This window comes from Lolium rigidum, chromosome 1, assembly GCF_022539505.1.
Source record: "Lolium rigidum isolate FL_2022 chromosome 1, APGP_CSIRO_Lrig_0.1, whole genome shotgun sequence".
NCBI lineage: Eukaryota > Viridiplantae > Streptophyta > Magnoliopsida > Poales > Poaceae > Lolium > Lolium rigidum.
In genome coordinates, this window is record NC_061508.1 from 42,368,752 (window position 1) to 42,393,002 (window position 24,251).

Sequence of the window (24,251 nt, forward strand, 5' to 3'; positions counted from 1 at the left end):
CCTGCAACGAATTGAGCAAACAAATCACACAGCCCAATGGGCCAATTACGAAGCAGCTAGTAGCAGTGCACGGTTAACCATCACGTTAACATGGCTACTTGGAGTTTTTCTTAATCTTGGTACTTGCGTTTACTTCGTGATGATGATGCCAAGTATAGTATCATTCAGAAGGTCAATACAGCATCATCAAGTAGAGAAATCTGTACCCGTCAACCTCCAAAAAAAGAAATCGATCTGTACCCGATCGAATGCAAGACGTGTATTTAATTTACATTGCAGAAACTGGTTTGTTACTGAAGTGAGAGTTCGCTCGCATTTCAAAACAAGAACGATTCAGAGACGTCCATAGCTAGGAGCCACTACAAGTGAAGTATCATCTGACGAAGCTAGCCCAAGATGAACACCGATGGCAGCAGGGGAGGGCCGGACTTGTTAGAGATTGAGGAGGCAACGCCGTTCACGGTTAAGAAGGCGAAGAAGCCGTCCATTGTCTGCGTCAGAAGATGGAGCTCGGTGGTGAACGCCGTGGTGGTGGCCTTGATCATGACGATGCCACCCGTCCTCCTCATCTTCAGCGGCCACCTCGACGATCCGGCGGTATGGATCAAGTCCGCCGTGGCCGGCTTAGGAGCTCGACGAGGTAATTGCGATTGGGAGCGACATTGGTTCACCTCCATCGGTGAATTAGAATGACTGAAATTCTGCTGCATTTCACTTGCAGAATCAAGGAAGGACGTGCTTCTGGGTGGCCTGCTCCTTCCAGGATTCGACGAACAGTCCTGCGCCAGCCGGTACCAGTCCGTGTACTACCGCAAGAACATGACGCGCTCCCCGACGCCGTATCTCATCGAGCGGCTGAGGGAGCAGGAGGCGCTGCAGCGGCGGTGCGGGCCGGGCACCGAGCCATACACGAGGGCTTCAGAGCGGCTGAAATCCGGGGAGAAGAGCGTCGACACCGTCGACGGCTGCAGCTACCTTGTGCTGCTAGCATACCGCGGCCTGGGCAACCGGATACTCGCCACCACTAGTAGAAAAAGAGGCTTCCGTCCATCTACATTAGTCTCGGAAATATTCGAACCGCGACTAAAGGGGGCTTTAGTCGCGGTTCGGGAGGTGACCCGCGACTAATGGTCCATCCGCTGACGAAGAGTACCTCTTAGTCGCGGTTGGTAACACCAACCGGGACTAAAGGGCTATGGAGGGATGCGGCTGGCGGAAAAGCCTTAGTCGCGGTTGGGGACACCAACCGCGACTAAAGTGCTTCTTTAGTCCCGGTTGGTGTCCCCAACCGCGACTAAAGGTTTTTCCAAGTTTTTTTACTCCCACGCACCCCGCACCCCCCCCCTGGATCGCCTTTTTTTGGTTTGTAAAATACAAAAGAAAATGATAGAAAATTCAAAAAAAAAAATTGTTTTCAGATTCTTGTATGTTATGCAAGGTACTATTCGGAGAAATTAAGAAATTCGAATTTCACTTTTTTTGCAAAAAAAGTTTAAAAAATGGTAAAACCGCAATAACTTTTGCATACGACGTCGGAAAAAAACGTATAATATATCAAAAAAATCCTGGGAAAAAGTTACATCCGATTTCACCAGGGTTTACCCGGTTAGCCAATTTTTAGATTCTCAAAATTCCAAATGAAAATACAAAAGCAGGAAGATTTTAGTTTTTGCTATAAATTATGGATTTTATATTTTTAAAATTTTTCAAAAAAATAAAATTAATAATTGCATCCAGCATAAAGATTACTATTACTTTTACCCAATTTTAAGATTTTCAAATTTTTAGGTTTTAGGTTTGGCAAAAAAAAATATTTAAAAAATAAAATATTTAAAAATAATAAAAATTAAAAAGTTAATGTTTATTTATTTATTCACGATTATTATTACATCATTATTTTTGTTTATGAAAAAAGTTATTTGAAATTCAAACAATAAAAAAATATGACATCGACCAACATGTTAATAGGATTGATATGATACTAGTATCACATACATGTGCGCGTAGCACTTGGATGCGGGACGGAATGGAACTCGGAAGTTAAGCGTGCTAGAGGTGGAGTAGTGGGAGGATGGGTGACCGAGCGGGAAGTTTGACCACGAGTAAGTAATTGTACTAGAGATAAGTGTAGTTAGAGATAGAGACTAAGCTATGCAAATAACTGAAATAATAGAAATTCTGGAAAAAAAATAGAAAAAAAAAACAGAGTGAAAAAAAATTAGAAACTCAAATGAATTAAAAAAATTTAACGAAATAGCCTTTAGTCCCGGTTGGGGACACCAACCGCGACTAAAGGTCCTTCGCCCAGGCGCACGCTAGCCGCCCACGTGGACGGACCTTTAGTCGCGGTTCGTAAGCAACCGCGACTAAAGGGGGGGGCCTTTAGTCGCGACCATTTAGTCGCGGTTGCGCAACCGCGACTAATGGCAGTTGCGAACCGCGACTAAAGGCCATTTTTCTACTAGTGCACCGCCTCGGCCTTCCTCTACGCCATGCTCACCAACCGCGTGCTGCTCGTCGACCGGGCCAAGACCCTGGGCGACATCTTCTGCGAGCCGTTCCCGGGGACGACATGGCTGCTCCCTCTCGACTTCCCGCTGGAGGGGTACAGCGACCTGGTCGAGGAGGCGGCGGAGAGCTACGCGAACGTGACGCTGCGCAACAACACCGGGCCGGCGTCGGAGCACCGCTTCGTGTACATCACCCTCGACCACGGCGCCAGCGCGGCCAACAGGCTCGCCTACTGCGACGACCACCGGCAGTTCCTCCACCGGGTGCAATGGGTGGTCCTGAGGACGGACTGCTACATCGCGCCCAGCCTCTTCCTCAACCCGGCGTACCAGGAGGAGCTCCACCGGATGTTCCCCAGGAAGGACGCCGTGTTCTACGTCATCTCGCGGTACCTCCTCCACCCGACGAACGACGTCTGGGGCATGGTCACGCGGTTCTACGACTCCTACCTCAAGAACGCCGACGAGACGCTGGGCATTCAGATCAGGGTATTGGACGAAGACACGCCGCCCCAAAACATCTTGGATCAGATCCTCGCGTGCACGTCGCAGGAGCACCTGCTTCCGGGCGTGGTGGTGGCGGGCGCCGGAGTAGTGCCGCCGCCGCTCCCGACACGTGCCCGAACCAAGGCCGTCCTGGTCACAGGGCTCACCGGGTGGCACCACGACAGAATCCGGGAGATGTACTGGCAGTCAGCGACCGCTGACGGCGAGGTGGTGAGCGTGCACCAACCGAGCCACGAGGAGTTCCAGGAGTTCTTCCTGCCCATGCACGACATGAAGGCGCTGGCCGAGATGTACCTGCTGAGCATGACCGACGCCATCATCACCAGCGGCTGGTCGACGTTCGGTTATGTTGGCAGCGGGCTCGGCGGGCTCACGCCGTACCTCATGATGAGGCCTGTGCACCGGAAGCTGCCCGACACAAGATGCAAACGGGCCATGTCTATGGAGCCGTGCTCTCAGGGGCCAGCATACTTCGAGTGCACCAGGAAAGAATACAATATGGTCCTCCACACCAATAATATGGTGCCTCATGTCCAGGCTTGCGAAGACATGGCTTGGGGATTAAAACTCACTGAGCCCATAGCCGAGAAGGAAGTCTAGACATTTGGACCAGTACACCTAGATTGATATTGTTTTGCAACTTGAAAATGACTTGTCTACTATCACTAATTGGATGAAAAATCACTATCAATAGACCCCCGCGTCGCTCCTCTGGCGGCTCGGGGGAGAAACCCTAGCGCCCCCGCCTAGGCCCTCCCTCTCCCTCCCCCGCATCGCCGCCGCCGGAGGGGGCGCCGGAGAAGCCGCGCGCGCCTCAAGGATGGTGGTGGCGGGGCGGTTTTCTTCTCCGCCTCCTCAACTTACCCTCGCGTTCCCCGGCGCAGCGGCGCTGCGGGCGGCAGCGATGGCTACGGGCGGGCTTGCGGCAGCGCTGCATCGGGAGCCGCGGTGGCGGCGCTGCATCGGGCGGCCACGGCGGCGGGTCTGCATCGGGAGGCCGCAGCGGCGGCGCTGCAACGGGTGGCTGCGCCGGTGGTGGCGGCGACGGTGCCTAGAGGAGGCCACGGTGGCGGCGCTGCTTCATGTGGCTGCGACGCGCTGTTGGCGCTGGGCGGCGTCTCCACCGTGGCGCAGGGACGGCGCAGTGCTGGCCATGGTCCTGAGCCGGGATGGCAGTGCGGTGGCGGCTGCGGGTGTGCGGGGTGCTCTTGTCTGCAGGCTTCGGTGTTCGTCCTCGAGCCCCGTGTCGGTGTTGGTCGGCGTCCCCTCTATGTGGCGTTCTGGCGGCGCCCACGGTGCTCTTCGGCGGTGCTCCGTTGGCTTCAGGTTATGCAGCCCGCAGCGCGGCGGCAGCTAGAGGTTGGCCTGGAGGATGCTGCAAGAAGACGAGCGTTTACTAGCTGCGGGGTGGGGTGCGTGCGGTGGATCTTCGGGGGTCGCGTTGCGGCGGTCGTAGGTGGTGGTTGTCCCGGTCCTTGTCGGGCGGGCGCGAGGTCTTGGGACTCTTTGCTGGGCGAAAGCTCTGTCTTGGCGGCGGTCCAGGACTGACGATGGTGACGCCCGTGGGCGCCGCTTCCTTCTTGAAGGCGTCGTCGAAGCGGGTGTTTCTTGATCTCCGCCCGGGCTTTCCGGGGGAAACCCTAGATCCCTCGCGGGATCGAGCGTGGGCAGCGCTCTTGTGTCGCTTTGCCACTTGGGGCCTCGCTTTGGACGTCCACCGGATAGGGGGTCTTGTGGAGTGGTTTTGGTGGTTCGGCGGAGGCAGGTTCGTCTTCGGCCAGGCGGGATGCGGTCTTGGGGCCGGCGTGGTAGTTGGCTCCGGTCTTTCGCCTCCGTCTGTTGCGTTGATGTGTGGTGTCGATCTGGTTGGTCGTCGACCCGTGTGGAGCGCAGCCTCGGGGCTGGCGTGTGGTGTCGTGTTGTACGATTTTTCGGCCAGTTTTCCTCGTAAACGGGCCAACTCTTTTCTTCTATATCAATGAAAGGCAAAGCTTTTGCCTCCGTTTCCAAAAAAAAATCATGCTTAATCTCTCCCTCCTCCTGCCGCAGCCGGCAAAGCTTAGCCGTTTGCCGATTTTCTAAATTAATTTTTCAATAACTAGTAAATTTCGGAAATCGGCCCAAACCATTCGGAACCCTTTTTCGGCCTGGCCTGACCTCATATTTTATTTTAGGGAAATTCTATACAAAAGCGCCGCACGTTTTGCTCCGCGTGCGGCGGTGCTTTACGATTAGCGAAAAGCCATCGCGCCCTATAGGGAGCCGCGTGTCGTGTAGCTTCATCACCTCGTGTAGCTTCATCACCGCCCAGTCTATTACTCCACCTCATGTTTATTCGTGAGTTGCTCCTCACCACACAATCCCCATCCCTCTCTCTCTCACCGTGGCACAGCGGATACATCGAGGAGCGCTGCTGTCTGATGGCTCTATCTGTTTGCCGTCCTCGAGCCGCCGAGGAGGGAGGAGGAGGAGGAGGACCAGGCGCGACGCAGCGACGGCTCCACCAGGCCGCCGACGACGAGGGATGAGGAGGAGGCGCAGCGCACAGACGGCTCCGCCATGTCGCCGTCCTCAAGCCACCGCCGGCGCGCCGAACGGACTCCTCGCCAGGTTGTCGTCCTCAAGTCGTCGCCGGACACGCATCAGGAGCGGCCGCCGCCGAAGAGGAAGCTGCAGGCGAGCGGCAAGGAGGCTATCTCCGACGAACTCGCGGGAGGGAGGAGGCCGCATGCGAGCTCATGGAGGCATGCGGGCAAGGAGGAGGCGCTCGTCGGCCATGCAACTTGGTGGCCCGCGGCAAGCACGCATCGAGGAGAGCGCGCCGAGCACGGAGGGTTGACGAGTCTGGAGTCGTCGCATCTTTTCCCTCTACAGCTCGATCTATCGGCTTTTTTCTCTCTTAGACTTGATTTCCGTTGAGGTAATCGTGTCGTTTCTTGCATGTGAACTACCGGTGATTGATTTTCTAGTTGCTGTCTCCAGTTAGCAAGTACGATTTATATTAGCATTTAGGCGAGGGGGAATTTTGGCAGCTAGGTTTGGAAATTTGGTAGCTAGACGATATGAATTTGGCAGCTAACTGCAAGGAATTGGGCAACTAAGAGCAGTGAATTTCTGGCAGCTAGGGACAATGAATTTAGCAGCTATTGGCAAAGAATTTGGCAGCTAAGTGCAAAGAATTTTGGCTCTGCATAAGTAATTTGGCAGCTAGGCGGTAAGGTTTTGGAAGCTAAATGCAAATAATTTTGGCAGCTATGCATAAGTAATTTGGTAGCTAGGTGGTAAGATTTTGGAAAGTAAGTGCAAAGAATTTGGCAGCTAGGAATAATGAATTTGGGCGGCTAGCCATAAAAAATTTGGCAGCTAGGTAATGTCTTCTTTTTTTGCAACTTCGATTTTCCGAGAGATCTATATTCGCTTGATTGACAATTAAACCAAAATGGTTTTTTACGTTAAGGGATGACTTGTTAAGTGCTCTAATAATGTTATAAAATTACTAGAGAAGTACCACAGAAATACTGTAATATGTGTTGTGTAGAAAAGTATTGTTAGCATCGTCATGCAACATGTTGCTTTTCCATGGTGGTGCTGCTTTTTGTGTGGGGCCATGGGTGGGCTGGACGTCTGGACCAGCTGCGCAGTGCGGGCGCATCGAACGGAAAAGTTGCCAGGCTGGCGCCGCACGAAAGGATATATATGCGGCGCCGCCGCGTAGCACAGTCCTTTATTTTATCTATGGTACCTGATAACAGCTCCCCCCTCCGCTATTTACGTGGATCAGATGGCCATTTAGGCTCAAAATCCTCGAACCCTCTGACGCAATCGTCACCCCTCCGCCGCTCTCCAACAGACGCGGCAAAAAAACCGCCAGTTCGGCACGCGGGCGGCCGCGCGAACCCCGGCGCAGACACGGGAAAAAGGCGCGCGGTAAAATCTTTGCCGCGTCCGCGCTTTCGCGCTATCCCGCGCGGGAGAATTGGCGCGTCGGCTGCCACGCGCGCTATAAACGCGACACGCGCGAATGCGCCAACGACCTGAACTCTCCACGCGCCAGTTCGTCCCTGCGCCGCTCCGTCTCTCCCCCGCCTCTTTCTCTCTCCCGCCGACGCTCCGCCTCCGCACCGACGCTCCGCCTCCGCGCCGACAATGCCTCCGCGCCACCGCCCCTCGTCCGGCTACCACGGCGTTCGGGCGCGGCCGAGCGGCCGGTTCGACGCGGAAATCCGCTCCGGCGATGAGCGGATCCGCCTCGGCACGTTTGATACGGCGCACGAGGCGGCGCGGGCGTACTACGTCGTCACCTGGCGACTGGGCCGCTCCCGCCGCACCATGAACTTTCATGATGTGTTCACACGGGAGCAGGCGGAGATGCTCGCGCCGCCGCCGCCGGTGATCACACGCGAGCAGCAGCGCCGACAGCGGGAGTTGGAGCAGCGCCTCCTCATCGCCGAGCGCGACGAGGCGCTGCGCCTCGAGTGGGCACGCCGCTTCCTCGAAGACGTCGCCGCCACGGAGGCCTTCTACGCGCAGAAGGAGGAGGAGAAGGCGGCGGCGAAGGCAAAGAAGAAAGCCAGCCGCGACAAGCGCCGCGCCGAGTCCGCGGCGAGGAAGGCGGCGAGGGCCGAGAAGGCGGCGAGGAAGGAGGAGGAAAAGAAGAACGGCGCAGGGCCGTCCACCATCGTCCTCTCCTCCTCCTCCTCCTCCTCCTCCTCCTCCTCCTTCGAGTGGACGACGACACCGGTGTCGGGGACGACTCCGAGCACCCACTCCTCGGACTTCGACTGGGAGTCGGACGAGTAGTTTCGATTTGTATTTTCGTCCTCTATGTCGCGCTGTATCGTTGAACTTTTAAATATATTCGTATTTTCGATCAAATTTTCATAGTTTGTTTGATTAATTTTGAAAAGAACGGTCGAATTTAGCGGTTTGCGCCGCGCGCTGTGCAAAATAGAGCCTCCGGAGGATGTGCTTTTTTCCCGCACCAATGTGCGCTGCAAAATGAAGCATCCGGCGGGGGGGGGGGGGAATTCGGTATCACGCGCGCCAACGGTATACAGCGCGCCGAAACGGAGGTTTAGCGCGCCATTTGCGCGCTGGTTGGAGATGCTCTTAGAGCATCTTTAATCGCGTCTCCCAAATCGTACCGGATTTAGCGTTTGGGGATGATGTTTCTTCGGCCGCGTTCGGGGTGTCGCTGCCCAGTTGAGTTCTATTTTTTTGTTAGAGTATTCAAAAACACAACCATTTTATTAAACATAACATACAAATAAATATGTTTACTAAAATTGATTTCAAATTAAAATACAATAAGCAATAAGAAACTAAACAAATATAATAAGTGGAGCTAGATCAAGAAGACGCTGCATTTGCTGATAATCCTTTGACCCTCACAAATGCTCAACGAGATCATGTTGAAGTGGATGGATATCTGCGTGCATGGCGAGGAAATCAGCAAAATGTGCAGACACCTCATGATCAACCTCCGCAAGAGGGCCCTGACATTCATAGGAACCAACATATGTCCTGACCCGATTTTTTGCGGTCATCCTTGATGATCATGTTGTGCAACACAAGCCTGCATCACCTCCCACATTTGGTCGTGAGACCAGCTTAGACCAGGGTACCGAGCAATAGCAAATTAAGCTTGAAGCACACTAAATACCCGCTCGACATCCTTCCTGCAAGCCTCATGTCGCGAATCAAAGTGGCAATTCTTCTGACCTGATGGCACCGTGATTGTTTTGACAAAAGTCGTCCATTTTGGAGATATGCCATCGGCTAGATAATAGCCTTTGGTATATTGGTAGTCATTAATGTCATAGTTGCATGGTGGAGCATGACCTCCCACTAGTTTGCTAAACACCGGAGACCATTGCAGCACGTTGATGTCATTGTGTGATCCCACCATGCCAAAGAAAGAATGCCAAATCCATAGGTCATAATCTGCCACAACTTCAAGCACCGCACTGCAATATCCATGACGGCCTTTGTATATACATTGCCAAGCAAACGAGCAGTTCTTCCGTGACCAGTGCATACAATCGATGCTTCCAAGCATCTCAGGAAATTCTCTTGTTGTATTTTGGGCCATAATTATTGCAGTCTCTTCTTCAATTGGCCCTCTCAAGTAGTACTTGCCAAACTTTCCCACCACAGGTCGACTCACTCATGCGAAGGTAGTCATCATGTGTATCAGCAAGCGCTCCATATGCCCCTCCATCCTCTAGCGAGGCTTTGACTTCTTTCTTCCCGCCTTTGAACCTCCGCGGCGCGGCCTCTTCCTCTTCTCCGTGTCGGCGTCAAGAATATTTTGGAGGGACGCGATGATCGACAAATGCTCCTGAAGGTCGTCGTCGAAGTCTTGCTGTCCTCCATCATTTGGACGATCATCTTGTCATCGCTTTCCATGTCTGAAGCAAAACAAATGGTTAAAATTCATCTACGGCAGAGGAGGCAACGAACAACGACATGTTGCTCCTACCAGACAAGCCGCCGAATACCTTCTGTGCGCGGAGGAGGGCGGGTTTCCTGGTGCGTTCTAGGACGCGTTGGCAAAGCGGCGGCGGCGAAAAGGACGACGACGGAGCCAACCGTTACAACGATGCCCGACTCAGGAGAGATTGGCCGTCGAGGCGGCCGGCAAATCGAGCTGCGGCGGAGGGGAGGCGCGACGAGAAATAAAAGGCGAGAACCCCGGACGATAAAATGTTCGGGGCGCCCCAAAAACCTTTGAGGACGTGACTGAGGATGCTCTTAAGCGAACAATCCCACGACAATAGCATGACTAACGGCTCTAGTCCTCTCGAGCATGAACGCAATCATTCCTCTCTAGTCCTCTCGATAAGTAGTGAGATGCCAACAATAGATGGAAAACATATACTGTAGTAATAATACACAATCGTTATGCATTCAGCATCAAATCACTTCAAACGACGACATCAGTAACAATCTACACGCAGCAGATGATTACAAGAACAGGTCGGCCAACACATTCCCTATCCACATCGTACACGTTTACCTATATCAAACCCTGTAATGAATACACCCTGTATATTTGCCAACTCGTCATTTAGCTACAGTAGAGAGGAACATTCACAGGCTTGTAGAGGAATGTCTTGACGTTGTGCGAGTTCCCTGACTGTTTGTTGTATGTGAACTTGACCCCAGAGTGTGCATCGCCCCTCCTGGTGCAATGCTGGTGGAAGCTGCTGATGGGCCTTGCCAAGCATGACTCCCACCGGTCGCTCTCCGGCATCGTCTCTGCAATACTATAGATACCCTTGGAGTTTGTGAAGGCCTGGTAGTTGATGACCTCACCAGATTTTGTAATGCACAGAACAGCAACTTCGGCACCTATAGCGCCACAAAGACATACATGAGCAAGAGGAGAATATGAATGATTGTCTTACAGAAACTTGGATTGCGCACAACGTAATGTGCAATCCAAAGCTAATAAACGAAAATGGGATAAGAGAAAGACTAACTAGCAGTACATGGGAGATAAAGTTCAAGATATGAGGGGAGAAAGAAGCAGTGTCATCAGTGGGATGGAGAGGCCCAGAGGCAACCAAAGACAGCTTGACTCAACTCTAGGAAATGGACACCGGCGACTCAGTGATAACTCTAGGAATGGCCACCAGGGAGTGCTGGACCGGCGGTGTTAACAGACCGGTGGAGTAGCAAAATATAGGCATCTCATTATGTTTATACTGATACTTTATATTTTGGCTCATAGACTTTCCTTCTCGTTGGCGTTCATGCGTTTTCTGATTCATCACTCGACAGGACCAGAACAAGCAGATATTTTCAGATTTCTTCCTGATCTAAAGATTTTTTTGTTTGATGAGCAAAGACTGAAGGCTGTCTTTAGTATATGATTTTGTGTGCATTAGGACAGGTGACATGTAACTTACATGGTAGGAGTCAGTATCCTAGCCTTGATTACTTGGTGCAGGCTATTATATAAGTCAGTACGTGATAGGAAAATGTCAAACCCTATGCAAGTTTCAGAGCCTCTAAGCTTCAGCTGGGACAATACCAACTGAAGCCTGGAGGGCCGCCTCCCCACTTTTCCTTCTGATCAGTCCCTGTTCCCAGGAGTGCCTTGAACCACAACGTCAAACCCTATGCAAGTTTCAGAGCCTCTAGCTGGCACAATATCAACGGAAGCCTGGAGGGCAATTATTCGCTCCCCACTTTTCCTTGTTATCACTCCTCCCAGGGGTAACTTGAATCACCGCTAACCAAGTTTCAAATACCACACCATTCACATGCCGTAGAAAAGGCTCCAAAAGCATCTACAATGTAGTTAAGGTATCCCCAATCTCCTTGCATCAGAAGTACTCCCTTTGTTCCAGTTCTACTGGAATTTTTTTCTCAGAAGCAAGACAAGCTCCAGATAAATTTACGCACTAAAGGTACTACTTCCTCCGATCCATATTACTTGATACTAACATAGATGCATCTAGACACATTTTAGTTGTAGATACATCAATTTTAGCATCTAGTCGTAGTAATATGGATCGGAGGGAGTATTATATTGCAGGCGGTACATTTTCATATTTAGCCATCCCTAATTCCCTACTTAGCTCAAGAGGCAAGAACTCATTTAGTTATCATAGAAATTAGAAAATTCCAAAACAGTGGAAACTGGAAATCTGGAACATGCGACCAACCGACACCTAGACTAGGAAGACTCCTAAAACCTCCTAACCTTTATTTAAGGGAATTCTGCAGTAAGTTCCCTACATCCTGACCAGTTGGGAGTTAAGTTCACCTCAGCTCCACAAATGTTTTGAGTTAACCAGATGCTTCTAGTTTGATTTGTTCCGATGACCAAAAAAAGCAGTTCATGCACCTGCGTACATTCAAAGAACCTGTATATACCAGAAGTCAAACTTTTTTGCTTGTTTCTTTGGTGCCTTTTTGCTCGAAAGATCAGTACATATAACGAGCCTGCATGAGGTCCAATCAGGCCCACCAGATACAAAATTGGGTGTTTGGTTGATTGCATGAGAGGTCGGGCTACTCCACCATGCATGCTGATGTGGTGGATTTGCTGGGCAATGATGTTCTTGAGGCTTGCATGCATACGGTGTGTGTGCCAATGATGTTGATGGTTGTATGCTTGTTGAGCCTTGTTCCATGTTTGAGCACGTTTGTTTAGTAAGGCTGTGATGAAAAATAGCTCGTCCAATTTAATAAACTGTGGTATGTTTTTGTGTTTGCTATGTCATGGTAATTGATTACAAACTGACCTAACCCAGTGGAACTGCTATCGCCATGTTGATAAATAGCTTCCACACTACTACTCAAGATGAGCTTGCAGAGTAAGAAATGGATCAGAGTCTGCATCAATTCTTCTTAGTCTTTTGGATGTCAGTAAGCTGTAAACAAATCCAAATGAACCTTCTAATAAATCCTTTTAGCCCAATTCTCTCTCACACCCCCCTTCGGATGCTAATTCTCTCCTGACCATCGCTTAGCAGTTTGGCAATGAAGTGACAATGTAGACATAACAACTTAGTGTTGGATAAATCCTTTTAGCCTCATTCTAATATTCCATTGCCTCTATTTTTTAGGTATTGGTGGATTATGCATGATTATTAAAATAAACATTTCGAGTCTTTATCGATCGGGTAGATCCATATGTTCTGAGGGGGAGACGAGGTGTAGCGCAGTCTGGTCAGCGCATCTGTTTTGGGTACAGAGGGCCATAGGTTCGAATCCTGTCACCTTGATGTGGTATTCACACAATGGGGCCGTAGCCTATCCGTGGTCGGGAAGGCAGGCGAAAAGCGCGCACAAAAGAAAAAGAAAGCAAAAAAGCTTATTTGGCTTATTTTGGAATCCATTATAAGGCTTCAAATAGATTGTCCCAAGGGCGCCATATTCTAGGAGCCCAAGTTATGCTATTGAAAATTAGTTCCTCTAGCAGTTCCGGTTTGAGCATTCCGTTCCCTTTTTCAAACTCCACTTCTTTTCATATAGCAATCCCCGATCAAAGAGAGAACAATATCCATTTCAAAACATTTCTAACGGATTCCTTGGTTCGGACCGACGAAGTAATGGCACTCGATTATTATCAACCTGGCTGCAATCTTTTCTCGTCGGTAAGGATTGCACCGGAGCACCTTCTACTTCTAATAGGCCATGAACTATAGATAGAGAAGAATCATTCCGAGCGAGTACATAAGAAGCGATCCACTTTTTTTCATCGGTTCCAGGCCAGGGGAAGACCAAAGATCTTGCGCGGCAGGTCCGCCAGAAAAGTTTGATTCTTTATCGGATCATAAAAACCTACTTTTCGAAGATCTCTTCCTTCTCTTCGAGATCGGACATCAATTGCAACGATTCGATAGACAGCTTATTGGGATAGAGGTAGATAAATAACGCCCCCCCCTAGAAACGTATAGGAGGTTTTCTCCTCATACGGCTCGAGAAAATGATTTGAATTTCTGTCTATAGTCTATAGTAATAGAAATTAGACTATGACGTGCATTCAATAGAAGCCCAAAGAGGTGCATATGGTACCCAACTAAGAATAGGATAGATATGTCAAAAGCAGGTCTGATTACACCTATTCCTAATCCTAATCTGATTACACCTATTCCTAATCCTAAATAGAATGTAAGGACGTAGGGATTTCTATGTAAATGGAATGAACTTATAATCTGATGATCGAGTTGATTCCATGATTATAAGTTCATAACCCTAGCGCCCATTCCCATTTTGGACTCATCCGCCTCTAGTTCGACTTTCTGTAATCGAATCCGAGCTTTTTCGAGTACACCTGACCTGAATATGGATGCTATTTGGGTGCCAAGTGACATGGTTTGAATGGGGCATCTTTGTCTAGTGACCTGATTACAAAGATATTGGTTTGCTGCAAAGGGTACAATTATTTAACACGGAGGGCAAGAAATGTGCATGGTATGATGAAGAGGGCATGCTTTTGTGTGAGGTAATATGTGAATTGATTATGATTGATGAATATTCATTTGAATTGCGCTTAATGGGTCTGCAAATTTTTTTAGTTGCAGAGAAGTGCCGTAGTTGACAAGCAAGGGTTTTTGGTGCTTGACTGCCCACAGCAACATCTGAGGTAAAAGCTCCTACTTTTTAAATTGAATCTCCAATAGCTATTGCCTGCAATTTGTTGCTGCTTCTGGTTATGGACAGTAAAGCAACTATTTTATTGTTTTCTCATTAGTGACTGTGATGTTGTAACTAGGTGCGTCTGCTCCAAGGTTGTCAGTTGTGATTTTGGTCACTTTCAAGCAGAGAAGCATGATGAAAATTGGTACGAACCACTTTTTGGGTTTCTCTTCTAAAAATGCACTTCAGTGGTTAAGTTTCTTCAATGTTGTCTTGCTAGCCAATAAATTTGAATGCAAAAAGTTGGTTTCTACTGTTGAATTCTTGTTCTATAACTGCAGACTTGACATGCTAAACTTGTCTGGGGTTAAGCTAGGATTTGGGTAGCTGGGACATTCTAGTATTCTACACCAAGTGACAATGGCAAGCAGGATGTGTACATAGTGTGCCTTGTTCTTTTTTTTTTTTTTGACTCTTTTGGTCCTGGTTAGAACTGATGGTGGTTGCTCTCTCCTTATTTTTGTGGTAAAACCGTAAAAGTGACACTTAGCTTGGTTTAATGGTTTGATCCCCCTGGGTCGTCACTGATTTTAACCTATATATTTTGTGGGTTGCTTTTTTGCTTACCTTATTTACACGGAAATGAAGATGTCAATTACAATCCAGATGTGCACCATTAGACTAGAACTGATTATATGTTTAGTATAATTCATGGTCTATAGTATTAGTGATTTTGGAGGGCTGTTATAAGCGTCGACAAGGCAGCTGCAAGGACAAGTGTGTGGTGAGGGTTGCGCTGATCAGTCAAGGACTCAAGGTGTTACTTTAGCATGGATGTGCCTATTTCTGTTGCATTTGAAAAATAATGTTGTGCCACCAGCTCATCTTTCAGAACCAATATATTTATCTTTGTGTAACTATGCAAAAATACCTATTTGGTTGTAAATATTTTCTGGTGCATTCTTTGTATTGCATTGTCAACATTGTTTACAAATAACTCATGCTTTTTTAATTACATCATGGAGTGGTCACTGGGTGCACAAATAGGTTAATCTCTTTCTCCAAATTTTCGCTGAATTCATTTATCACCTAAGTGTGTCTTTTGCATGTGTGCAGTTGTTTCTTTGATTAAAGAGTGTGTTTACCCAGTGATTTATCCATGCGAAAGGTGGACCTACAACCTAAACTCTGCTTTTCATATTCACCGTCATAAGGAGCCTGTCTTTCTATAGGGAGATGCATTACCAGTTCTTACGAGCGCTTGAATAATAAATGTGTGGTCCACATGTCCGTGGCTCAGTTGCTTGCGGTTAACAGACTTAGTCAGTGAATCTCAATTGCATATAGTGACATGGATAGCAAAATAAGATAAAATTATGGCTTGAATTCTGCCCATCCCACCAATTACGCCATTGGCGCAACGGGTCTGGACCAATAGGAAAAGGAGTATTCCTTCTATTATAGTTGTGTATGCAGCACCCACATTTTGCGAAACAAAAGAACAACCAAAAGGACAAGTTGTTGAGCTGACAGTCATGACAGCCTGTAACATGGGAGCGGGACTTCATGTATAGGAGTGAGAAGACAACTTAAGAGTATGCTAAAGCTGGATGAACTTGCGAAGAATACAAGCAAAAAAAACAGCTTAGGAAATCTAGCTTGCCTACATCTTGGAGCGTATGAAACAGAGAACCATGTGGTTCCAAGAAGCTGACATGTAATTCCGGTGCTTTTTTCTACATTTATCTACTAACTAGGGTACCTGTGTTACGTAGTTGCTTGTATATTGCAGAGGTTCGGTCAGTGCTCTGTAAGGAAATTCAGAGATCTGGTTGCTTATGCTTCTGATATCTGTATAATTAATATGCTCATGAAACCTTCTCTATTTGCAGTTTCTGAATGGCTGCTACTATGTTCTTTACATTCAGATTTATGCTGTCTTTTACCTGTACAATATTGTAGTTCCTTTGAGTGCACTAGGTTTGTTTTTAAAGCTATGGAACTCCAAACTGTGAGATTTATTTGTTAATTCCTCCTAAGACATATGGCTTCAATTCCAGCAACCTATGACAGCCTTCACGTTTGCTTCTCGCTTCCTATACGCCTAACAAAGGCTAACATTTCAACCACAATTCCCCACAGGAAATTTGCACGGAATAATACCAAAGCACTCTCGGACTCTCCACGCAAGAATTTCTCCACTAGAGCACAATTGGCCTGCTCAACGTTTCAACCCCTGTACCAGGTAAACCAACAGCTAAATTTCGAGATACCAAACAGCTGAACCAGGTAGGATCGCACCAAATCTAGCTCGGTGACAAGGTGAGCTCAGAGGACGGCGATGGAAACTAGATAAATCCGAAGGAGGAGAGGTTCGTTGGGCTGACCTTCGAGGATGTGGTCCTCCGGCCCGATGGCAGAGTCGGCGCAGACGTCACAGACAACGCGGCCGCGGATCTCCCCCGTCCACGCATCGGCCGCCGGGGCCGCAGCCAAGAGGAACGCGAGGAGGGCCAGGTGGAGGAGGAGCAGACACCTGTGAGGGAGAGGACACGGCGCCGTCGCCATGGATTCGGTTGCTCGTCGAGCTACTCTTTCCTAGTGCGGTAGGTGTGGAATGGAACGGTGACGGCGAGGAGTACGCGGCCGGTCGGTGGCGGCTCCAAGATGAAGAGGAAGAAGAAGTAAACTTTTTGCGAATTGTGTTAGATTAGGGGCGTGTTTGGTTGTTGGCAGGATTTTATCAGACTAGAAATAAATAAACAGGCGATTTCAAAAAAAGAAGATTTCAAAAAAAGAAATAAATAAACATGCACATGACTCCTTAAGCTTAGAGCATCTCAATCGGCCACGCTCTATATTAACAAGGAAAAAAAACGTTCCTCCAACAGACGATTGTAATCTGCACGGCGCTGTAAATTTTTTTTAGGCGTGAAACATTTTGCACTATCCTAAGCGGTAAAGTTTGGGCGCCGGCTGCAGCACGCGGCATCACTCCACCCGCGCGCGAAGAAAACCTGCCAAGAACTTTCCCTCCCGCGCTTCGCCGCCCCACCGCCAAATCCTCGCCTCCGCGCGGCCGTCGACGCAATTCCGGCGATGGACGGCTGTCGAGGTGGCTCCTCAGCAATGCCCACCATGAGGGGTTTAGGGTTGACAGAAGGCAACGATGAAGATTCCGGGAGCGAGAGAAGGCACAGCGTACCCAGGTTCACGTCCCCGCGGTGGAGGATCGCTACGTCCTGCTAGCAATCTACTATATGAATATATGCGTACAGGGGGTCGCTGTTGGCGAAGTTGTTGTATCTAGTCTAGTTCTAATCTTCGAGTTGCGATGTCTAGGCATATCACGTGTATGTTTTCTGTTTCTGAATCTCATCTAAGGGGTGCCCCCGTCTGGCTTTATATATGCAACTAGACTAGGGTTTACAAGAGTCTTAGTAGAATACAAATTGGAGTCTTCTTTCTTGTAGTCCAAGTTGATATTACGTGTGGATCCAACTTGTCGAGTCCTTGTGCTGGTCCATCTTCATAATCTGCACCGGGTATAGCAATGTCAGATATCCGAAGGGTAATACCAACATCAGTAGCCCCCGAGTGTCTAGCCGAAGTGAAGCTTCGGGCAGTGACTAAAGTTGTCATCATCCGAATGTCTTGATCATCCAAAGAATGTTGAATCTTGTGCTTGATGTAGAGTCGAAGTTGTTTTTTATCGGGTGCGCAAACAACGGTCCCGATGGGAGTAGCCCCCGAGTCTATGAGCGGGTGCTCGCAATCGTGCGTAAACTCAAGTTGTACTACTCGAAGATCTTGATGTTGATGTCGACGTCTTCGAATTATTCCATCATCTGATACTTTCAATCTATCGGGTCTTCAAAAAGGTGCAAGCTTCGAGAGAAGCCAAAGAGCTAGATTGTTAGAACCTTCGGGTATGTTCTTCTTCATCGACGATGCTTCCATCTTTTATCGGGTGCGCGGCCAGCGCTCCCGATGGGAGTAGCCCCCGAGCCTGTAGATGAATATGAAGTAGTCATGTATAGGGTGTAAAATGCTGAGTTGAATATCGTAAACTTCTTTGAGTTCTGACAACATTTGGATGCTTTTTATGATGTCAATGATTTTGATGATGTCACATAGGAGTTGATGATTTTGATGATGTCAGAGAGGAGTTAATGATTTTGATGATGTCATAGAGAAGTTAATGATTTTGATGATGTCACGGAGGAGTCGATGATTTTGATAATGTCCCACAGGAGTTGATGATTTTTTTCATCATGATAAAGCATGGTTGCTTGCAGGAGTGTCTTCAGGTGCCGACGGAATTTTTTGAGTATTTTTTATTGAGCTGTAGGCTTTGGCGTGCTAGCTCTTTTGCATCGGTATTATGATGCTTGTAATTTGTATAGTAACGGCAGCAAAAATTTTAGTGATCAACTCATGTTGCAGGCCCAATGGACCCGTAGTAATCGCAACTTTGCTAGAACCGAAAGTGTGTTTTTGAGTTTTGTTGGCAGCAGCCCCCCAAGTGAATCGAGGGAACCATGTGCACTATCGACTCCATAGCTCTTGGTACTCTATGTTTGATGTACCTGCATGGGTATATCTTGGTTTGTATCGTTTTCATCATCTACAACGCTCACATGTTCCCTGAGGCTTTGACGAAAAACGATTTGCACTTTGTCGTATTTTTTATGACCTTTGATTGTTATCGATTGCAACACTCGCATATTCCCTGAGGCTTTGATAAAATCATTGATAGTCTAAGGATTCTTCATGTATTCTTGAATTCCATCGCTCATGATGAGAGTAAACGCAATAGTCAAAGATCTTCCAGGAGCTCCCAAGTAATTCCAGCGCTCTCGAAGGTGCATCGGGTCAATAATATATAAGATAACATCCATTGAAGATCACGGGCGATGAATACACTGACCCAGAAGTGCATCGGGTCAATATTATATAGACATAGAAGATAAATCCATTGATAACCATAGAGATGAAGCCAGTGACACGGGAGTGCATCGGGTCAATATTTATATAGCCATAGAAGATAAATCCATTGATAACCATAGATGATGAATCTACTGACCTGGAAGTGCACCAGGTCAATATTTACATAGCCATAGAAGATAAATCCATTGATAACCATAGATGATGAATCCACTGACCCGGAAGTGCACCAGGTCTGTATTTATATAGCCATAGAAGATAAATCCATTGATAACCATAGATGATGAATCTGATGGGGTTCGTTGCATAGAAAACAAAAAAATTCCTACCGCAAGACGAATAAAACCAACAGATCTAATCTATGGAACACCCAAGATCTAATCTACAAGATCGAAGCAACGAGATAGAGATGAGACTAACCCTCGAAGATTCCAAAGCCTACGAGATTAATCTCGTTGTTGGTGTAGACGATCGTCCCCGGTGCTGCAATCCGACAACACTTCCGTACTCGGTCGCGCGTACGGTGTCGATGAAGCTCACTCCTCTCCCGTTCCAGCGGGCAGCGGAGGTGTGGTAGATCTTCTCCAAATTCCAGCAGCACGACGGCGTGGTGGTGGTAGTGGAGGAAGAAAACCGCAGGCTTCGCCTAAGCCGGAGCAGCCGTATGGTGGAGGGAGAGGCGGCCGGAGGAGGAGGCAATGATGGGGGTGGTGGCCGGCCACCCCCTCCCTCTTTATATAGGGGGCCAGCCGGCCGGGGTGGCCCCCTTCCCATCTAGGGTTAGGGGGCGGCGGCCAAAGGGGGAGAGGGCTTTCCCCTCCCCCAAGTTGATCCCCCAGTGGAAACCCTAGGGGGTTGGCCGGCCCGGGCCTTGGGGAGCATGTGCCCCCGGCCCATTAGGCCGTGGAGCATCCCCTCGGCCCATTCTAGGCCTCCTAGGTCATGGGCCCCATGGTGGACCCCTCCGGAACCTTCTAGAACCTTCCGACCAACCACCGGAAAATCCCGAACATTTCCGAAACCCGTAAATCAACTTCCCTTATATGAATCTTATTCTCCGGACTATTCCGGACCTCCTCGTGACATCCCGGATCACATCCGAGACTCCGAACAAACTTCGTCTCCATACCATATTCAAATCTACTTATGCGACATCGAACCTTAAGCGCGTCACCCTACGGTTCGCGAACTATGCGTACATGGTCAAGACTCCTCTCCGAGCAATAACCAATAGCGGGATCTCGGAGATCCATAATGGCTCCCACATATTCAACGATGACTTAGTGATCGATTGAACCATTTACATACGATGCCAATTCCCTTTGTCTCGCGATATTTTACTTGTCCGAGGTTTGATCATCGGTATCTCCATACCTTGTTCAACCTCGTTACCGACAAGTACTCTTTACTCGTACCGTGGTATGTGATCTCTTATGAACTATTCATATGCTTGCAAGCTAATCAGATGACATTCCACCGAGAGGGCCCAGAGTATATATATCCGTCATCAGGATGGACAAATCCCACTATTGATCCATATGCCTCAACTCACACTTTCCAAATACTTAATCCCATCTTTATATATAGCCACCCATTTACGCAATGGTGTTTGATGTAATCAAAGTACCCTTCCGGTGTAAGTGAGTTACACGATCTCATGGTCGAAGGACTAAAACAACTATGTATCGAAAGCTTATAGCAAATTGAACTTAATGACTTGATCTTATGCTACGCTCATTTGGGTGTGTGTCCATTATATCATTCAACTAATGACGTAACCTTGTTATTAATAACATCAAATGTTCATGATCACGAACCATGATCATCTATTAATCAACAAGCTAGTTATACAAGAGGCTTACTAGGGACTCCTTGTTGTTTACATAACACACATGTATCAATGTTTCGGTTAATACAATTATAGCATGGTATATAAACATTTATCATAAACACAAAGATATTATAATAACCACTTTATTATTGCCTCTTGGGCATATCTCCAACAGTAATCCACTGACCCAGAAGTGCACCAGATCAGTATTTATATAGCGATAGAAGATAAATCCATTGCTAACCATAGATGATGAATGCACTGACCCGGAAGTGCATCAGATCAGTATTTATATGACCTGCAAAGTAGTCCATGGTCGATCTCTTGAAGTTATTGGCATCCGCGATGAAGATGAAGGTGACTGGTTGTCGAGGTAGCGGACGCAATTGAAATAGTTGCACGGCCAGAAGATGGGTGATGTGGCGGGCGCAGTTGAAATAGTTGCGCGGCCAGAAATAGTCGATGTAGCCGCGCGGCGCCTGGCCGGCATGGCCGAGGAAGAGGTCGCAGTCGTATGGCGGATCCGCGATGGGTGAGCACCCGAATATATCGAGTCCGCTCTGTCGGGTCCGCGACAGGCAAGCTTTTGAGTGCGATGAGTCCGCGATGGCGGGCACGGTCGACCGAGCAGATTAGTCGAAACTTTGTTTCAATCTGCAGTTTATATTGTAGTACGCAAATTCATGCGCAAATAATAGCATGAGCCAAAAATATTTGGCCAAATAAATTTTGCAAGTAGTAATTAATTGGAAATATAGCACTGATATTTTTGTATCGGATGTTCGTCGATGATGAGCTCGAATGGCTTGATCTATGTAGGGGAGTAGCAGTAGATGAAGAGGGCACAATCAAGGTGGCGGCTCCGCGACAAATGAGCGCCCGAGTGTGTTGAGCCCGCGATGTCGAGTCCGCGATAGGCGAGCCCTAAGTGTGGATGCGTTGTGTAGCCAGGAGTAGCCGACATGATAATTGTAGTTGATGCGCGAAGCCATGTATCCATACTATACATATGTATACTGCCCGGTATGAAGCTATTTCTTTGTGTAGTGTTTGATTTTGGGAGGTGGCGTTTTGGCTCATAGGAGCAAATGCTCCCATTATACAAAATATTAAAACATTAATTTTAAAAAAGTAAAAAAAAATTGACATAAAATTTTTGGTGTACATCGTGACATTCTATGTTCATACATAAGTTTTCGTGGAAAAACAACATTTTGTGAGGTGTGTACAAAAAAGACAAAAAAATATGTTGTACGTAGTCGTGTTACAAGCATCAAAATTTGTCTTTTTTACAGGAGCCACATAATTTTTTTTCTTTTTTTGAAAATTTGTGTACCAACATAAAATGTCTAGATGTACATGTAAAATTTTAGTTTAGAATTTTTTGACACTTCGAAATGTGGATTCACATAATGAGAGCAAATGCTCCTATGAGCCAAAGTGCATTTCCCTTGATTTTGCTTCTAATATATTTCTTGGAACTTCGCCCTGTTACCGATGCGGCGGATTGTCTTGCGCCTCCATGGAGAAAATTCTTGCTTGCCGGTTCACATGCCGGAGATAGTACGTAAGAGCACTCAAAGATTGATTGGTTGCCAAATTTGGCCGACTTGGTTGCCACAATGAAGCACACTCCGACTCATTGTTCTGATCTAGCGGCGCAAGCAACCGATGAAGGGACTCTCGCGTGGTCTTTCTTTTTTCTTTCTTTTTTCTGTAGATCCAATTGTTTGAAGACAAAAACTGAACCTCCTCCTTCAAGGACGATGCCTACGAAGGCAGAAACCAGCACCTGACATACCCGGTTACGGAATCGTCCAGCTGTGTGCAGCGATGGAATCTGGTGTAGTGATGAAGCCGCCAATGTCGAGTTGTACCAGACGATTTTCTAATGTGCCGAGCAACTCGAAATTTTGAGAGTTGTTGATGATGACGGAGTTAAGCGCTTCAAGGCGCGTGGGCTGACGTAGATCTGAAGTGCTTTAGTCGTGATTCGAATGTTGTTGTCGAAGATGAGAGATCCCGCCCGGATTACAAAATTCAGTCGTTGCTTTTAACACAGACAACGCCAATTGTCGAGACGGCTCCTCGGCAGTGCCCACCATGAGGGGCTTAGGGTTGACGGAAGGCGACGATGGAGATTCCGGGAGCGAGAGAAGGCACGACGTATCCAGGTTCACGTCCCCGCGGCGGATGATCACTACGTCTTGCTAGCAATTTACTATATGAATATATGTGTACAGGGGCCGCTGTTGGCGGAGTTGTTGTATCTAGTCTAGTTCTAATCTGCGGGTTGCGATGTCTAGTCGGGGGATACATATTAGAAGCTACTTGGATGCATGACCATATAGATCTGGCAAAGCGACATTGGAATAACAAGTGTTTAATCATCTCATTGTGTTGACAAAAAACACACTGCGTACTCTCATGCCAATTGCGTTTCACAAGATTATCTTTGGTTAGGATTACTTAGTGACGCAAATACCAACCAAAATCTTAATTTTGAGCGGTATCTTCATCTTCCAAATCTTCTTGTTTTTATCAACTGGTATTTCCGGTTGGATAATGGCATTGTACAATGAACTTATAGAGAATTTTCCATTGGATTGTAAGTTCCAACGAAATTCATCTTGCCCTTCAGACAACTAGATGGATTCCAAACACAACAGTAAGGCATTCCATGCAAGAAGTCTCGGGACGATGAAATCTCGTCTAAACGTCACTGTCGGAGGTGAGGTTGCCATTACTAATGCAAGGGTATCACTTTTGCGACGAACAATGTTGTATAACGCTGGATATTATTTAGACAGAGACCTATTCTCTAGACATGTATCCTCCCAGAATCGTATCTGCGATCCATCCTTAATAATGAAAGTACCATATCTGAAAAAACATTTCTTCGTTGCCATTAGGACAGCCCAAAAATACGAGTCTCCCGGTTCCCAAAGGATATGGGATAATGCTTTGTTACCGATGTACTTTATTCTAACCATGGTCTGCCGTACGTCTTCTTCGGTTAGTAGCTTAAAAAAGCACTTACCTAATAAGGCTGAGTTCTTGACTTTAAGGTCGTGAACTCCTAGCCCACCCATATCTTCAGGTTGGCATACGATAGACCAGTTGACCAATCAATATTTCTTTTTTTCACTATCCCCTTGCCAAAAAAATCTCGATCTATAATAATCGAGCTTGTGTAATACACCTTTTGGCAAAATGAAAAAGGATATCATATATAACACCATATTGGTGAGTACTGAATTAATGAGAACCAATCTTCCTCCAAGGGATAGCAGTTTACCTTTCCAACTACTAAGTCTCTTATGAAGTCTTTCCTCGACTAGTTTCCACTCAGTCATCCT

General features: G+C 47.6%; 2 protein-coding genes and 1 non-coding gene across 3 annotated transcripts; 2 read left to right on the plus strand and 1 right to left on the minus strand.

Moving 5' to 3' along the window:
• Window positions 1-396: 396 nt before the first annotated feature.
• Window positions 397-3,617, plus strand: LOC124707090 (galactoside 2-alpha-L-fucosyltransferase-like). Its single transcript, XM_047238748.1, has 3 exons — window positions 397-640; window positions 722-1,017; window positions 2,466-3,617. Exons 1-3 carry the CDS (start codon window positions 397-399, stop codon window positions 3,615-3,617), a joined length of 1,692 nt encoding a protein of 563 aa, XP_047094704.1.
• A 6,282-nt stretch (window positions 3,618-9,899) lies between these two features.
• LOC124685250 lies at window positions 9,900-16,826 on the minus strand. Its single transcript, XM_047219582.1, has 2 exons — window positions 16,502-16,826; window positions 9,900-10,370 (listed from the first exon to the last, which is right to left on the minus strand). Exons 1-2 carry the CDS (start codon window positions 16,680-16,682, stop codon window positions 10,087-10,089), a joined length of 465 nt encoding a protein of 154 aa, XP_047075538.1. The 5' UTR covers window positions 16,683-16,826; the 3' UTR covers window positions 9,900-10,086.
• Window positions 12,683-12,757, plus strand: TRNAP-UGG. Its single transcript has one exon. It is a non-coding gene; the product is annotated as a tRNA-Pro (tRNA).
• Window positions 16,827-24,251: the final 7,425 nt, after the last annotated feature.

Excerpts from the sequence above, each read along its gene's own strand:
- LOC124707090 (XM_047238748.1), top strand. The coding sequence starts at position 397 with ATGAACACCGATGGCAGCAGGGGAGGGCCGGACTTGTTAGAGATTGAG. Across the intron at positions 641-721 it reads CGGCTTAGGAGCTCGACGAG|AATCAAGGAAGGACGTGCTT; the intron begins GTAATTGCGATT and ends TTTCACTTGCAG. Across the intron at positions 1,018-2,465 it reads GCCTGGGCAACCGGATACTC|TGCACCGCCTCGGCCTTCCT; the intron begins GCCACCACTAGT and ends TTTTTCTACTAG.
- LOC124685250 (XM_047219582.1), bottom strand. The coding sequence starts at position 16,682 with ATGGCGACGGCGCCGTGTCCTCTCCCTCACAGGTGTCTGCTCCTCCTC. Across the intron at positions 10,371-16,501 it reads GGAGGACCACATCCTCGAAG|GTGCCGAAGTTGCTGTTCTG; the intron begins GTCAGCCCAACG and ends GTGGCGCTATAG.